Genomic DNA, 16,299 nt, shown 5'->3' with positions numbered 1-16,299 from the left:
CCAATTAATAGTACTTCGGTCCCTATTATTCAGGTCGCCGTTAGACAAGGTCGCAATCCACAATCCAATCGAAATGATTGTCGGGTCTAGAAAAGCCTTCTGTCAGCTGCAGTGGGTTTAGAACCATCAGGCTAGGTCAGATTCCTTGTTCAGATAGCTATTCGTCATCCTTATATGCGAGCTTATCAGTTGACTGTTTTCTAACAGAAGGTTGACTTGCGATATTAGTCACTGGATGGGCCGAGAGATAAGCCCCAAAGACCAAGGACCCGTTACCAACGGCAATACCAAGCTCCCAGATGACAAAGTACCCAAATGCTTCTTGAAATTCCCTAGAGGACACAGCCTCAGAATTGACTGTTGATCATGGAACTATAATTGCAAGAAACCAATTTTTGGTCCTTTTGCTGCTGTCCGTCATTCCCTCTTATCTTCCCCCGCGGAACTCTCCGCTTATCAACTCAAGATCGTTGCTTTTGAAGCTTCCATTTCACAAGACCGACATTAAGTAGGGAGCATGACCATGTCTCTCTCGGGATGCCATCATGATAATCGGAGTCTAGCATACGTCATGGTAAGAGAATTTTATTCAGTACATGCGACGAAAGTCCCCCAAATAGTGAGTGGATCGAGGAGTGATGGATTCATAGAAAGTGGGACATGATCTGCTCTCTCGGGCATTATCCATAAATAGCATGTCCCTTACTTAACAGACCCTAGACAGAGCATGGTATAATCATTCATATACTGATATACCATCCATATTGGAACCAGGCGAACAAGCAGGAATATAGCAATGAGATATTCGAAGTAGGGCATATATCATCAGCCAAAAGTAATCTCTCTGCAGAAAGAAAGAAAACACGAATAATCACATCCTAATGATAGTTTTGAAATTTTCAGCTTCTCAGCGCATATTACCGTAGCGACTTTTAAATTTTTTTTTTCCTTTCTCTTTTCTTCTTTCCCCCGTCCTTCTGTCTTTCTTCTTTCTTCGAGTAAGCTAAGAAGGGAAGATTATAATGCCAGGTCGTTTTCAGTAGAAACCACCAGTATTGCGTTTCCGTAAGCGTCGCATCTTGCTGTTGGCTTTATGGGGATTGGCATAAGCGTCTATAGGATGTTGGTCTTCAGAGGATCTCCGCCTCTTCCAAGCCTTTCGGAAATGTTGTTGCTCGTCATCCTGCTGTTTCGCTCGATGAGAGAGGAATTCTTCATGGGCTTCTTTCTCTTCCTGTAGGGCTTCGACCTAAAGTAATCCAAAGGGATAGCCATCAGTATTACGAGTCCATAATATTGCAAATAAGTTTCCCTTTGAAGAAAAGCCAAGAAAGGCAATGGGAAAATGATACATACACAGGCTAGCCACAACTCCTGCTCCGAACTCCACGCTTTCTGACACCTCCCCAGTTCACTCTGTGCAATAGCCAATTCCCGCTCCTGCTCTGCTGTCCACCGGCATCTGTCGCAGACGACACTGGCCCAGCTTACGGCCCGTACCAATTGAGATCGGTAGCGGCTGCTGCTACTGCTGCTACTGCTGCTGCTCCTGCCGCCATGATGCAGGTCCAGCTCGCTTGCGTTCACCGCCATCTCGGAGCCGGTTGATTGGGAGTCATCTTCGTGGCAATGCACAGTGACTTCGATCGGGGTTGTATCGTCGATCCCTTTACCCTTCCAGACGGAACGTTCTGGACGCCTGGCCAAGGTGGTAAGGCGGAATATGTATCTAACGGTGTTGGTCACTCTCATGTTGGTATGTATAAGCAGGATCTTCAAATTATGATTAATTCCCCCACAAAAAGCGAACAAACTAAGGAATTTGTTTTCATGTGGCTTGCCGCTTTCTCTTACAGGAATTTCTGCTCGTTTATATATACGAGCATGTACTTTTTGCTCGGAATGGCTTCGAATACAGGTCACTGCGCTGGGCCATTAACAGCTTCAATACAGCCTAATGAGGCAAAGTTTCAGGATTAGGCTTCAGGAAACAAGGACATTCAAGCTCTAGATGGGGCTATTCTGACGTCGGCTCTTCTGTTTGGCTCACTTGACCGCGGCTTGGTCAAAACTACAACAGGACCGTTCACCCCAAGAGTGGAGAGAGCTGGAAAAATTTCGCAACGAATGGCCAAGCCATAATGTTTCATACCTGCACAATAAGAAACCACATCCTTGGGATAGGGAACGTGGCGATCAAACCTTGCCCGGGGAAGGGGAAACTAGGATGTTGCTCCAGTAATCATCGTGGTTCAGTCCCTCGAAATTGGATAACTCATATGTACCCGTTGCCAGCAAAGGAACAGCATAACAGATGCTCACACATGGCATTTCATCACCACTGTGGGCTTTCCAACATATGTACTGTGCCCAGTCTGGCACGCAGATCGCCATAATAAACTTCGTAAGGCAAAAGATATAGACGAGTGTGCAAGGGAGAAAAGAGCCTTTGGCGAAGCGAAAAGTAAGCGATATAAGCGATATAAACGATATAAGCTGTACATATTGCATAAACCAATCAAAAGTTCAGAGAGGACCATGGATCCCTGAACAACAGCATTCTCCCAATCGAACACCTATCATGTACCAAAATATCCCTACATATACTAAAGAAACTTAGGGGGGAATCTTACAGAAAAAGAAAGCCAACATGCTATCACAACAACGGAAGTCAAGAAATCAAAATCAATGCGAGCCGGTAATCCGACGACACAAGATCCACCTATTGGCTCGCCAACCCGTGTAGTTCCGAACCGTACTCCCCAAGTAACACCAAAAAAGCAAGAATGAAATCCATTACTCCAAAATCAAGGGCCTATATTTGCCAAAAGGGGACACTAGGCCCGGGGGAGGGAATCAAAGAATAAAAGAAAAGACAGAAAAGGAAAATGATTGCTACTTTAGGCAGTCGTCAGTACCACGAACTTGTAGGCGCACGCCTTTTTCGTGGAAAGGCCCCTCTCAACTGTTCTTCTTGCAAACGTGCTTTCCTCTCTTCCCGAATCTGTTCACCAATAATGATGCTAATCAGTCTTCTGTGCAAATCGGCTTCCGTCCAGCCAACTTGGCCTGTTCCACCAGCCTGTAGGTCGGCCTTGGCCAGCTCCTGCACGAATCTGTCAATTATGGCAAACTGACGCTCTGTGATGGGAACCCCATGTAAGCCGTCTGAAGTCCATATCCAATCCCCAATGATGTCTGAACGGCCAGGTCCAGTATAGTAAGGAAACCGCTCTGGATGTCTTTTCGCCAGGCGGTAAAGGCGACGTAGGAGGACGTAGTGATCGTCAGAGAAATATCCAGAGACGGCCAATGGCATAGGATGATGGTACATATCGTCCTTTTCTTCTATATTTGGCGACGTGTGTGTCTTGTCGATTGGCGGGCTAGAGAAGCCATGTTGTTCGTGGTCCCAACGCGGTCTTGGCATTTCCTCCATATAATGTTCTTCCACGTTTCTTGAGTTTAGCTTGTCATCGTAATAGGTCTCTGCAACGTTGGGCAGTCGCTCCTCACCGCCGTCTTCTGAATTCTCATCATATACAGATAGTTGCTCGGCCGATTTCCTTTTGGGGGCTTTCAACCATCCAGGCGTAAGACTAGCAATCTTTTGAAGCCAGGATGATGCTTGTTTTCCGACACTGGAAGGCTGAGGGTGTTCGGGTGTGATGGCGGTTGTCTCCTGAGCGGTTTGCGGTTTAGGTGAAACTGCGTCTGAGAGATTCTCATCGCCATTCCCTTCGGACCACATTTTAGGGTGCTGTCTGGCGTTTTCAAAATTTGTGGTTGGATCTAGTTGGAACGTTTCATCGCCAAAGGCTCTCTGGGGGCTCCACTCTAGATAATCCTCTGGCTGCGGAGGTTCTTCAGGTAAGCGATCCTCCCCAATCTCTGCCACTCCCTGCTCTTCTTCCTCCTCGTACTCGTCGTCCCTTCCATCCTCGCTCTGGGAATCTACGGTAGGCCGTAGCTGCTCAGGGTCTCGCTCGCTTTCCGAACTTAAGGGGCTACTTTTTCCGTAGTAGTAACGCGAGCGTTTAGGGGTATTTTCCGCACGCAACAATGTGGATATATCAACATTTTGTTCTCGCAGCTGCTTGATTCGCGACTTGCCCAGAAACGGCACCTTGTCGTGAGCATTTGTCCAATATGCTGGGGAATAGGAGATACCGACAGCACCCTGATCAGATGCCGAATTATTTGTTTGAGGACTAGATTCCTGCCTATCATTGCCATAATCCTGCTCATAATAAGGAACAGGAGAGTGGTCGGAAAGTTCGCCTCTAACGTTGGCTTCTTGTTGCCAAATGTCTTCGTACCCGTCATCATCTTCCTCCACTTCCTCTGCCTCTGCGTTAGAGTTATTATCTTCAACATTCTCTAACTGATTATGGACCGGTAGCTCATTCGTATCTCCCCGATAGATATCAGTCCCCCAGTCATGTTCGTCACCAGATCCAGAAGCCATGCTACCTTCAGGGCTCGAGGGGCCACTCACGTCACTGTCAATGACGATGACTTGGCTCGAGTTGGCCATCTGGATTTCGCGGCTGATAGCTTCCCTCTCCTGTTGCCATTCTGCCATCCGGCGCGTCATCTCTGTGCCTGGTGTATCGTAGGCCCTGACTGTATTAAGTTCCGGCGACGATGTCCGAGATTCACTCGCTTCACTCAAGGCCCCCGACGCGTGTTCTGGGATAGTTTCCAGGGCATGGGGTTCCCTTGCTTTCTCAACTTCGGTCTGCACTCGCCTCATTGCAAGCTCTTGGCCAAATTTCAAGGCTGCCTGTAAGTCGCGTTGTATCTCTGAGTCGAACTCGCTAAAAAGCAGCTCCAAACGTTTCCTAGATGCTTCCAGATCGGATATATGATCCTCTGGCTCGCGTATCTCCGGGCTTGACAGAAGGTTCCGCGAATATCCTTTGTCGTGCGGACGCCTTAGAGCGCTCTCAAGTACAATGCCCACACGAACCAACCTCACAAATCTTGAAATTGGTCGCCGCTGGCCTCTAGTAGAAGTTTGTACCGGAGCAAGAGCTGGAGAAGTAGGGGGCGAATATGTCCTATTAGACACATGGCCCACATTAGCCTTCTCTTGTTCGTTTAATGATTCAGTCTGCATAAATAAACCAGCATCTTCTCTGCTGCTTTTGTTTCGAGTCGAGGATTTTCTTCTCAAGACGCCGTTGTTTTCTCGTTCCAAAAACGGTTTCAAAGCGCCCTTTGCCACTTGGGAGCTAGTGCTAATCCCATGCTGTTTAGCTGACGGTAATGTGTCTAGTGAGACCATGCTAAACCCTTCACTTTCCATTATAGAATCGAATTCTCTGTGTTCGTCTGTAGGGTCATTTGTAGTATGAGCTCCGCTTCGGCGGAAGCGATCATGTGAGACGGAGCTTTGCAACCTTTGGTCCTGCCTTTCCTCATCTACTAATGATGAGGACGTTGGAGTCGGGTATAGGCGAGGCCTAGGTGTACGGCCAGCGTACAGGGTGTTATCTGGAGAGATAACCTGACTCTCCCGAGAAGGAGAGGGCATCTTTGATGGTGTTGAATGTATGTTATCATCATCCTGCAAATAAACATCATCCATATTATCGACATTCGGCGTGTCATAAGTACGCTCGTATTCCACTCGAGGGCTATGATTCTGGGAAACATCATCAATTTGCTCCATTTGACCGTCGCCCTCAAAAGATTTTGCATATCCTCCATATCCTTGATCATCCGGCAAGCCATCGTCGGATTCACCATCCGCAGCCAGATTTAGAGGATCCCAGCTTGGCTCAAGCTCGACAGCAGACTGCTGGTTTGTCTGATCGTTTGCCGGCTGCTCGCCGATGTTGTCTACGATATCCGGTTCCGGAAGAGTTTTTTTAGGTCTACCACGCTTCCTCTTCTGCACACTTGCGCCCCCCGGGCCAGGCGTATGACCAGGACTGCCCCCATTTGGGGTTTCGCCTTTGTTCAAAATGTCTGACTTCCTCGGGCGACCTCGTCGTCTCCTAGGAGTCTGCTCCACAACGTCCGCTTCATCCTTCAGCGGAATTTTCGACGTCATAGTGGAATGTCTGGGACGTTTGCGCAAAGGACTTCCTTGGTTCGTTTCCTCGTCTTGCGTTGCCTCTAGTGTCACTCGGATCCTCCACGGACTCACGTTCCCATCGGGCCCGATCTTGTCAGGGGAAATGGACATCTGCCGACCATTCAGTTTCCTCGTCGGAGAACCAGGAAGCAAAACATCGTCGAAGTGGATAGCATGTGAGCTTTTTGTGGGACTCAGGCTGATGCGCGACCCTCTGCCTTTCCTTGAGCGCGGTGTTTGAAGGAGTTTGAAATTTGCGGGTGACATGAAGCTTTGGCGACCGGAAAAGGGTTTAAAGGGGGATGAGACTAAATAGTCGACGTCGCCAGGTGGTCCAAGAATGTCTGGAGAAGAGCTAGGGCTGAAGGAGGACATTACGACATGTAAAAAGCGATATGATCATAGATGTCTCTTGACCCCGGTCGCGTTTGATCGGGAAGGAACAGTGCGAAGGAACGTCACAGCACAAGATTTTCCATTATCTTTCTAGCAAAGCTATCTGTGAAAGGTCTGGGCTTTGATAGAAGCAATGATGATAGGCCGATAATCGCGGGGAAGCAGAGCAACCGCAGGGAATAACATAAACAAGTCTCCCGATCAGGCAGGCCGAGCGTCCGGCCCGATTTGCTTTGCCTCAAAAGGTCGAGGGGAGCGCGTTGTGATTATCTAAGCCGGTGGATTATTGTTCCGGGGAAGTGAGGAACGGGCTGGTACAGGAGCCCCAAGGTGAAGGTCTATCATCTTTACACTGTCACTGTATAAAACAATAAGAAACTGGAACTTACTTACCCCATTCCACGTATTGATCCCTGTTGCAAAATCCTGTACGTAACCTGTGATAATTCATAGGTGTACTTGGCTGTATCTCCGGGGGAGCTTGAGATTGGCATCAGACAACAATGACCGAATGATCGACAGGCCGACTTCCTTCCCCGCATCCCGTTTAATTTCTCCCCCACCGGAAAGTCCCTATTGAGGCTTAGCTCCGTCGCCTCATTCCCGTGGCTTGATTGCTGCCTCCCCTTTAGACGACGTACTACTGAACGCCTCCCGCGTCTCATCTTCTTTTTCCATCATTATTAGCAACGATTACAGCAAAAGGAGTTACATCAGTGTGCCACATATCAGGTACCATATCGTTGCTAGTTACCCGTGAATCTATCAGCTTTCGCAATTGGCTCCACCCCAATCCTCCCGATCTCAAGAATCAATGATCAGTGGTGGACAGACGCATACCTCTATAGCCCACCATACTTAATCCGTCGACGGCGCAGAGCTTGTTGGTACACAGACTAATGCACTAGCATTGGCACTGCCCGACTAATAATTTGCTCGGATAATTGCAAGCAATCCAATCCAACCAACAGCTCGGGGAAATTGAATTTTACCCCAGTTTCCACTGTTTCTGTGCTGTGGTACCCCCGCCCCGCTGGTCAGGCGCCATCATGAGGTAGGAGCAGGATAATAGTAGTATGATTCACTCCTTTATATCAGACCAGGGACCTCCCCAGCTCCGTGGCTGCTTACATTCCTTGCTCTGCCCTGCCCGGGTCTCCATTCGTCTTCTGTCAGTGTACTGCTTCCTCTTTCTCCTTGGTACTGCGCTTCTGGGAATCAGAATGCATCTTAAATCTTATTTGTCTGTCGCCCTCTATGGGCTACCAGCATTGGCTGTAGACACGGCCCCCTCATCGTCAGCTGTAGATCCTTTCAAAGTCTACACGATTACTGCAGAGAACATCACCGCTAAGTTGATCCCATACGGGGCGCGTCTAACTTCGTTGCTCGTGCCTGACCGCGAGGGCAACGAGCAAGACGTGGTAGTGGGCTACGATGACCCTAAGGATTATTTGAAAGACACTCAGACCGATCACACATTCTTCGGTGCAGTTGTCGGCCGCTATGCCAATCGGATCAAGAACGGCACTTTTGTAGTGGATGGGGACAGGTACGAAGTCCCCAAGAGCGAAAACAACGGCACCGACACCCTCCACGGAGGCGATGTCGGTTATGATCAGCGCAACTGGACTGTCACTGCTCAGTCCGATTCCTCCATCACCTTTACTCTACTTGACCGCGGATTGGAGGACTTCCCTGGAGACGTCATCACTCACGCCACATACAGCGTCGATTCTGATGCCACTCCTGAGAACCCCCAGGGTCTGCCCCAGTTAACCACTAAGTTGGTATCTTTGGCCTTGACAGAGGCAACTCCCATTATGATATCCAATCATATCTACTGGAATCTCAATGCATTTAAGGAGGCCAATGTCCTGAACGACACTTTCCTCCAACTGCCGCTGTCTAGGCGTCTCATCGGCACTGACGGCATCTTGATTCCCAATGGAACCATCCTGGGTGTCGACTCGTACAAAGGAGCCGCAGACTTCGCCACTGGAAAACTTGTGGGCAAGGACATTGACAAAGCAGCAGGATTGTGTGGCACCGGCTGCACGGGCTATGACAACTGTTTCATTGTGGATCGAGACAACTCATACGGCTCGGGCAATTCCATGGTTCCCATTCTCCGTATGAATTCCAGCACAACCGGCATCAGTCTCGAAGTGGCTACGAACCAGCAGGCTGTTCAGATCTACTCTTGTAACGGCCAGAAGGGTAACATTCCTATCAAGCCATCCCAGGCCAAGCGCAACAAGGAAGAGGGTATCGAAGGTGCAAAGAACGTCAATAAGTATGGGTGCATTGTCATCGAACCCGAAGGCTGGATCGATGGCATCAACAACCCTGCTTGGGGCCAACTGTCAGACCAGGTTTATTCCCCCTCCGGAGCTCCAGCAGTCAACTGGGCTACGTATAAATTTGGCAAGGTCTGAAGTAGGTACTGTGCAAATCTTTAGTTATCTAATGATCTAGTAGCTTTAATCTTGGACAGTTTTAACCCATCGTTGTATATACATTATACTACAGTCGAGTAAATAATGTGATTAGTTCTTGATTGAGATAAGTACCGTAGACACCAATGTCAGCGTTCCAAACCATATTAATCATATTCATGTAAGTGTACTACTAAATTTCAGGGTATCGTGTCTAAGTCCAGTCGTTTTTGAGCATTCATGAAAATAAACCAGCAAATGAGCAATATGCTCAGCGCTACCAGACTGTGTCGCAACCACGTAAGTCTCCTCGTTCCTATTCATCCCCATCCGGCTAAAGTCCAGCTCGATCGGTCTCCGCCAGATCGTAACCCTGACCGTCGATCAGAGACATAGCTATGAGTATCCAGGTCTCGACTAGCTCCAGCAAGGCCATGTTGAAGATATTTCTCTCGTTCGATCTCTACCAGAGACCGTGTCTTAAGGCTCGCCACGAGGCTAGCTCCAGCCCAAGGTCCAAGAGATTCAACTTCGCGCAGAACCCCTTGGACTGGTCGCTTCGTATCCTTTTCTCTAGTCCGGCGGAGCTTCTCCTCGACCGGATCGATCTCTTCTTCACCATCCTGTTTTTCTTGATCGTCCTGTCCAGTGGGAGTTTCAAAAGACGGCGGCATGTTCTCCTTATTGTTGTTGGCCGAGGTCAGCCGCTCATCGAGACGCAAGTTATGTAGACTTTGTCTTTGTTGTTCAATAACTCTACCGCGGACAGAACTCCAGCCATGTTGCTTAACAAGGGACGCTACTTCTGTCAAAGCCCGCTGTCGAACACCCGGGATGTTAGCTCCTCCACCGACAAATACTACCCGTGACATGCAAATACCCCGTACATCAGGTGGTAGTTGTAGAAGGCAGTTGTACAACAACAAAGCAATCGGTTTTTCTTCGTCATCCAAGTCACAGTCTGCTACACCTTCAGCAAAAAGGACCTTCTCCACAGGCTCTGCTAACTTAGAGAAAGGAACCTCTACATAGCTCGAGCTGGGGTTTGATGGAGATGGGATCGATACAGTCTTGTGCAAAAGACCGGCGACGTCTTGGCCTGTCGCCTCACTGTCTCCCTTTTGGGATTCGGATGATTGCGATACATCAGATACGTCACAATCGCCTGTTCGAGGCTTACACCACAAAAACCGGCTGACAACTTCTTCACAGAATTCAAAATTCACGGAGATCTCATCTGCTTCTCCGCTACCGTTTGAGCACAGACGAGTGAGGAACCTGCCCGTCTCCTGAAGCAACATTTTCATGGCCCTTGTGCTCCGTTTGGTAGCAATCTCTCGGTATTCACAGATTCCAGTTACTGTTGTTTCCGCCCATCCAATATCTACCACCAACGCCGAACGCAATCCGGCTGCAGCCACCGCCATGGTAGGGCTCGGGAGGAGTGTGATACTGGGGAAGCGCCACCGACTAAAGAGTGTCGACAAGACAGAAGACAATAATGGATGTGGCATAATAGACGGAAGGACAAGCACCAATCGGGATGTTCCAGCATCCGTCAACAGGTATTTATTGTATGTCTCTCGGAACATCCGCTCGATCTTGTCCTCAACAAGGCCCAAGTCCACATCTCGCACATCCATCCTCCAAAGTTCATAAGCACTAGTCCATTCTTCTGCGTCAACTGACTGCGGCCGTGGTGTAGCCGCGTTAAGGCTACCTTTCAGCCATCCTCTGTAGTCTCCGGCCCTCCTTGAGTCTTCCGGTCCGCACCCAACCACACACGTAGGCGTGCTATCGCCCTCAAATCCTGCCCGAAGCCATCGTGAGCCAAATTCAAAAATTATCGCATCCTCTTCTCCACGCAGAGAGGAACTCGCCGACGAGGTGCTTGCGAAGGATGAATTATTAGAGCGCAGGTGATGTTGGGGGGTGGAGGGTCTGCCGGACTGGCTGTGTCGCAAGCTCATGGAGACGCTTGTTCTCCTGTCGTCAAGATTGTAGGACGCAGAGCTGCTCGTCATTTTTCGTAGCCTATGGCTGTCGTGTTTGCGTTCCCTTCAGATTGCGCGAGAATCGGAGACGGCGAGTCGCTCAGTGGGCGCAAATCATGCTTTATAACTTCATATACATTAGAACTGAGAAATCAATTCATGATCCAGCTCTTAGAGCAATTAATCGATCTTGGCCTACGCTGCAGGGATTCTAAATGGTCAAGAGCGAAGATACGCAAAGCGCAACAGCCACCACGACCCAATGCGGACGGATCTACATCGGACCGTCGCGCACTTCCGCGACATCAACAAATAACAACAACCAAGCTCATAGTTACAATATCCGAGATTCTTCACATATTTCCCCTTTCAGTGGCTGTATTTTAGGTGCTTTGGTGTTTCAAATGAGTATTTTTGATCTTCTGTCTTCATGGGGATCCCTGGGTAAGTACAACATTCCTTGCTACATCTGGATGCCACGTCGTTCAAAAATATATATTCTGGTCTCCCACAGCTTTTTTTGTGACATTAAAAACCAAGCACCAGCTAACGGGAGCAAGACTCATCAATGCAATTGGACCCGGAGAGCGCATTTCCCTGTCAAAATTGGCGATAACTCATTTGGAGCGAACTAGAACACCAATTCGAATTGCAGTTGACATTTCAATATGGCTATTCCAGGTGCAAGCAGGCCGTGGCGGCAAAAACCCAGAGCTTCGGACACTGTTTTATAGGTTGCTAAAATTTTTGGCTCTACCTGTTCACCCCTTATTTGTTTATGATGGGAAGCACAAGCCGCCTTTTAAGAGGGGTAAATCCACGGGAAGTAGTTACGGGAGCGCACCCATCATTGGACTTTCCAAAACCTTGGTCGATCTCTTCAGGTTTCCCCGCCATGATGCGCCAGGGGAGGCGGAGGCCGAGTGCGCGAGACTGCAGAGAGCCGGCGTTGTCGATGCGGTGATGAGCAATGATGTTGACACGCTTATGTTTGGGTCGACTCTGACCATTATGAATTTCTCTAAGGAGAGTGGTAGTGGCACAACCGCTGCGACGCACGTTACATGTTATGAAATGGGTAACCTGAACCAATCTTCGTGCTCAAGGCTTGACCGTGCTGGTATGATCCTATTCGCTATGCTAAGTGGAGGCGATTATTTACCTTCTGGGGTCCCGAAGTGTGGTAGCAAGCTTGCTGCAGAAATTGCAAGAGCAGGGTTTGGTGAAGATCTTTTAGAGCTTCTTGACGCTGGAGAGTCTGAGTTCGATATAAAGCTGAACGAGTGGAGAGAAAGGCTTCAGTACGAGCTAGAAGCGAACGAAAGTGGCTACTTCCAGACCAAACACAAAGCTGTTCGAATCCCGAAAACATTCCCAGACAGAACATTACTGTCATATTATGCCCAACCTATTGTATCAAATTCGAAGAGTCTCGAAGTTTTGCAACGTCGTCTAGTGGGTGCCTGGGATCAGGATATTGATGCTTTGGAATTAAGAAGATTTGCTGCGGATACTTTCGAATGGAACTATCGTTCTGGGGCAAGAAAAGTGATCAGGTTACTTGCCGAGCCCCTTGTTTCTTATCGACTTCGCCTCCGCAGAGAAGTGACGGCATTTCCTTTCCGATTATCTGAAAGCAATGCGCCGATGCTCCAAAAAGTTCACAAGAGCCGGACAAGTTTCAGTACAGACGGTCTAACAGAGCTACAACTCGATTTTGTCCCTATTGATGTTGTTGGTTTGGATTTGCTTGCTGAAGAGCCTAATCCCCCGCTTCCTGCCCCAGAAACGACAGCCACGGGCGATGAAGAGGAGGATGCAGAAGTCAACGTTGAGCCTGCACCGCAATCACCAGCTAAGAAGCATGTCACAAAACGATTTGATCCTTATTCCTCGGAGAAAATATGGGTGTTTGAAACGTTGGCTACGATAGGTATCCCGGAAGTTGTGCAAGCCTGGAAGCAGGAAGAGTCTGAGAAGGCCTCTGCGCCTAAGAAGTCAAGTAATAATCGGAAGACAGGGCCTAAGAACAAGGGACCGATCGATCCAGGTATGAAAAGAGGAAGTATCCTGAAATATGGCACACTCACCAAGGAACGATCCAATATCTCGCAATTTAAACAAGCGCAACTCTTTGAGGCAGCAATATCATCGACGTCAACACCAAAGAAGCAAAATTCACCGAGCTTTCAAGGCTCCCCAGGCTTACAAAACGCTTCTAGAGGATTATCTAGCCACATCGTGAATCACCAGCGGGAAATGTCGCCTGTCAGTCGACGTCAAGACTTTGATGATTTAACTGATATGTTGACTTTGTGTTATATATCACCTAATGGAGACATCAAACGACATCCGGTGGCCAATCGGTCACCCCTCAGAGGGAGACGTGGAGCTTTTCTCTCGAGTGATATCGAGATAGAGGCTTTGGAGATGTCAGGCGCAGAACCTTTTGACTGCCCCTCATCTCCGCTATCTACAGGAAGAACCTGCATAAGTTATTCCAATGCTAGCTACAACGACCTAATATTAGCAGATAGCATTGAGCATGTTTCCCCTGAACATGTAAACCGCACCAACAAGCCGAAGCTCGATCAGAGTTCATCCGGATCTTGGAGTCCTCATAGAGTCCGAAAACTGGAGCAGGCCATGTCGTCGTTACTGTTGAATGATGATAAACCACATGGATCTATAAGAGACCGACCACACTCATCGAAAATTGTCATACCCGCTGCTAAGCCACAATCAAGAAGACCAGAGGCTCAAAAACCATACTACGACTTGGCAGCTCCCAAAGTTTCGGATCATGCTTTCACAGACCTAGGAGAAGCTAGCCCGTCTAGTGTGCAGGATCTTCTGAAGAAAATGGCACCTGGAAGGCGTGCAACGCAACGTAAAAGTAGCGCAGATACTCAGATAGCACCAAAGGGATGCAAGAAGGACACTCTAAGTCCTTCAAAGGTGCAAACAACGCTGGAGAATCCAAAGGATGAAAAGACAGACACCCACAAACCCACTTCCTATGCGAGGTCTGTTGTCGTGTGCGATGGATACTGGACGCTAGAGACAACCGCAGAATTTGAGCTGGCCTCAGATGAGTTAAACCCCGAGGTCGATAACAACAACAACACCGACGATCGTTCAAGGAATCGCAGAAAAAAGAAGCGGTTTCCACGCGTGAGCATATTGGATCTTAGCTGAACCAACATGCCTGGTGCTTTGGACACACAGACATAGATTTATACTTTCTTGTGTTTCTCGAGCGTTCTAACAAACAGGGTTGGGATTTAATAATCAGGCGTTGGTACCATTAGGAGATCTGACCTTTGAAGCACTTTTCTGCATTCACATGTTTAGCATTCAATACTTTCCTATCATCCATCGATTGTGGTATCTAGGTAAATTAGGTACATATATGAATACACAATCATACCAAGCGAAGAAGCACAGAAGAACCTCGAATCGAATCAGAACGCCCAGGCTCGCTCTCTAATAAAATTTGCGAGCCATCATATTCTCTAATCACAAATAGTCGTCTTCTATCTATATCAAAGAAAAAAGGAAAGGTTCTTTGTCGGTTTTCGTCGGGGAGAGTGTTGATACTTGCAGCCAATGGTATAAAGTAAAGAGAAAGGGTAAATATAACGGATAAAGGAGGGGAAAAAAGCATAGAAGAAAAAGGAGTATAGATGAATACTGGGTTGCTCAGATAAGGATCCACAGTGCTGAACAAAAAGGTATCACTATTTCTCGACCCATCCGGTCCTGAGTCCCTAGTTGGCACAAGATAAGTATGCAAAGCGAGAAAGAGAAGACAAAGCTACGCCGGAGATGGTATCCTTCGAATCGTCAACTGAAAATCCTCAAAAAGCCCCATAATCCAATTCCACTGAGAAGGGGGATGGTGAAGTTATCATCCCAGCCGAAGAGATCCACAAACTCACTGCCAGCTGCTACCAGGCCGGAAACAACGCTCATAACGCCAAGCGCCATGGGGCCCGAGATAACTGTGTCAGCGGTCCAGCCAAGGAGATTCTTAACAGGATCTGGGACAAGATTGAGTCGACCGGTAAACATGAATGCGTCCTCTGGGTCGTTGGGAAAGGCCCCGACCTTGGGTACGAAGAGACCCCAGAAGGCTGTGGCAGTGATAACGCCAACAAGCCATGCGCTCAATGTTCCAGCGAAGCTCTTCCCTTTACGAAGCTGGAATGTGTGCCGGCCGTAGAGACGACCGAAAGTAGAAGCTGCGGTGTCGCACCAACTCAAGAGCAGTACGCCCATAACCCCAACGTCTTTGGGGAAAAAGCGCAAGACCGTGTAGGCGCCTAGCAAATACCAGATCACGCCGTTATACCCCTTCACTTCGGTCTCGCGCATGAGTGCACCGACACAGCGAATATAAAGCTTATTAATTGTTTCCGAGCGATGGCGAACCACGTCTACTGCGGCTATTGGCAATAATGCCCCAAACAGCCATGGGGTGATCTGGGATGTTTGGATACCGCGGGTATATAGGTGAAGTGTGAAGAAGCCGATAGACACATGAAGCACCTTGCGTGGTATTTCATGGCGATGGATGAAACTGCGATATCGTGTATGAAGTGGGATGAGTCCCATAGGAGAAGGAGATCGTGAGATGCTATGCGCGATGCCGTCAGCGCTCGAAAGCGGCGATAAGAAACCGTTAGGTTTCGTCCCGCCGTTTGTCTGTGGCTCGGGGCTTTTTGCAGGCCTCATCGGATTCGATTTTCGTTTCCTTTGTCTAGTTGATCCTGGCGGACCAGTCGGACTACCAGAACGAGTCCGCGAACGCCTTGATCTCGACGCTGGCTCATTATTGCTTTCTCCTGATACATCTACTAGGCGATGTCGTCGCGCCGCAGAGCGAGTTGTCGGGGCAGAATATCCATCCCTGGATAGCGAGCTGCTTTCTGAAGGAGCAGGGGAAGGAGAAATAACTCTCGGAGTCTCCGGGACCGCATTTTGGGAAGACATGTCGGCCGGTCGTAAGGCAAACGACGGAAGAACCGGAGATCGAATTAACCCAGATAGAGGTCGCTGGGTTCGGGAAGGGTAGTTGCAGGCAAAAATGCCGGAGGAAAAGAAACAGTCTTCTTCTAACGACGCAATGGTGGGCGACTATTTACACAATAGTGACGGGTGGATTAATGATAGAAAAGTCGAGCGATGCGCAAGGTATAACCACAGCCACACATAACGTTCTCGTGACGGCCACGGGTTGACACGATCAGAAAGCCGTAAGAGGACAGATATGACAAAGTACCAGGGGGATAACAGCCTGCTGTGTTTTCTTTTAACTTATTGTCGTGTCGACAGAAATAATTCGCCGAACCTTCCGCCAAATCCGTATAGTGTCACGTGCTAC

General features: G+C 48.6%; 7 protein-coding genes across 7 annotated transcripts; 2 read left to right on the top strand and 5 right to left on the bottom strand.

Moving 5' to 3' along the window:
* Positions 1-1,036: 1,036 nt before the first annotated feature.
* On the bottom strand, positions 1,037-1,752 carry BDW43DRAFT_313953 (uncharacterized protein; the record flags this gene model as incomplete). The annotated part of the gene is made up of 2 exons (XM_032047700.1): positions 1,037-1,249; positions 1,357-1,752. The coding sequence occupies 2 exons, from the start codon at positions 1,750-1,752 to the stop codon at positions 1,037-1,039; spliced, it is 609 nt and encodes a 202-aa protein (XP_031897315.1).
* Positions 1,753-1,913: 161 nt separating this feature from the next.
* Positions 1,914-2,711, bottom strand: BDW43DRAFT_164128 (uncharacterized protein). The gene is made up of 2 exons (XM_032038638.1): positions 2,153-2,711; positions 1,914-1,954 (listed from the first exon to the last, which is right to left on the bottom strand). The coding sequence occupies exon 1, from the start codon at positions 2,509-2,511 to the stop codon at positions 2,197-2,199; it is 315 nt and encodes a 104-aa protein (XP_031897314.1). The 5' UTR covers positions 2,512-2,711; the 3' UTR covers positions 1,914-1,954; positions 2,153-2,196.
* BDW43DRAFT_164105 (putative AT DNA binding protein) lies at positions 2,712-6,945 on the bottom strand. Its single transcript, XM_032038637.1, has one exon. It carries the CDS (start codon positions 6,458-6,460, stop codon positions 2,912-2,914), a length of 3,549 nt encoding a protein of 1,182 aa, XP_031897313.1. The 5' UTR covers positions 6,461-6,945; the 3' UTR covers positions 2,712-2,911.
* A 196-nt stretch (positions 6,946-7,141) lies between these two features.
* BDW43DRAFT_285507 (aldose epimerase family protein) lies at positions 7,142-9,045 on the top strand. Its single transcript, XM_032042941.1, has one exon. The coding sequence runs from the start codon at positions 7,558-7,560 to the stop codon at positions 8,917-8,919; it is 1,362 nt and encodes a 453-aa protein (XP_031897312.1). The 5' UTR covers positions 7,142-7,557; the 3' UTR covers positions 8,920-9,045.
* Positions 9,046-9,066: 21 nt separating this feature from the next.
* Positions 9,067-11,124, bottom strand: BDW43DRAFT_163851 (putative actin-related protein RO7). Its single transcript, XM_032038635.1, has one exon. The coding sequence runs from the start codon at positions 10,941-10,943 to the stop codon at positions 9,240-9,242; it is 1,704 nt and encodes a 567-aa protein (XP_031897311.1). The 5' UTR covers positions 10,944-11,124; the 3' UTR covers positions 9,067-9,239.
* A 112-nt stretch (positions 11,125-11,236) lies between these two features.
* Positions 11,237-14,133, top strand: BDW43DRAFT_163850 (crossover junction endodeoxyribonuclease). Its single transcript, XM_032038634.1, has 2 exons — positions 11,237-11,357; positions 11,474-14,133. The coding sequence occupies exons 1-2, from the start codon at positions 11,344-11,346 to the stop codon at positions 14,109-14,111; spliced, it is 2,652 nt and encodes an 883-aa protein (XP_031897310.1). The 5' UTR covers positions 11,237-11,343; the 3' UTR covers positions 14,112-14,133.
* A 19-nt stretch (positions 14,134-14,152) lies between these two features.
* Positions 14,153-16,226, bottom strand: BDW43DRAFT_285501 (diacylglycerol/polyprenol kinase family protein). The gene has a single exon (XM_032042940.1). It carries the CDS (start codon positions 15,906-15,908, stop codon positions 14,760-14,762), a length of 1,149 nt encoding a protein of 382 aa, XP_031897309.1. The 5' UTR covers positions 15,909-16,226; the 3' UTR covers positions 14,153-14,759.
* Between the last annotated feature and the right edge of the window lie 73 nt (positions 16,227-16,299).

Source organism: Aspergillus alliaceus, assembly GCF_009176365.1.
Source record: "Aspergillus alliaceus strain CBS 536.65 unplaced genomic scaffold BDW43scaffold_42, whole genome shotgun sequence".
NCBI classification, from domain to species: Eukaryota; Fungi; Ascomycota; class Eurotiomycetes; order Eurotiales; family Aspergillaceae; genus Aspergillus; species Aspergillus alliaceus.
Note: the sequence above shows the minus strand (reverse complement) of the source record. Positions and strands in the feature narration are given on the sequence as shown.

What these genes read in the sequence shown, in the direction of transcription:
- BDW43DRAFT_164128 (XM_032038638.1), bottom strand. Translation starts at nt 2,511, where the DNA reads ATGCAATATGTACAGCTTATATCGTTTATATCGCTTATATCGCTTACT.
- BDW43DRAFT_164105 (XM_032038637.1), bottom strand. Translation starts at nt 6,460, where the DNA reads ATGTCCTCCTTCAGCCCTAGCTCTTCTCCAGACATTCTTGGACCACCT.
- BDW43DRAFT_163851 (XM_032038635.1), bottom strand. Translation starts at nt 10,943, where the DNA reads ATGACGAGCAGCTCTGCGTCCTACAATCTTGACGACAGGAGAACAAGC.
- BDW43DRAFT_285501 (XM_032042940.1), bottom strand. Translation starts at nt 15,908, where the DNA reads ATGTCTTCCCAAAATGCGGTCCCGGAGACTCCGAGAGTTATTTCTCCT.
- BDW43DRAFT_285507 (XM_032042941.1), top strand. Translation starts at nt 7,558, where the DNA reads ATGATTCACTCCTTTATATCAGACCAGGGACCTCCCCAGCTCCGTGGC.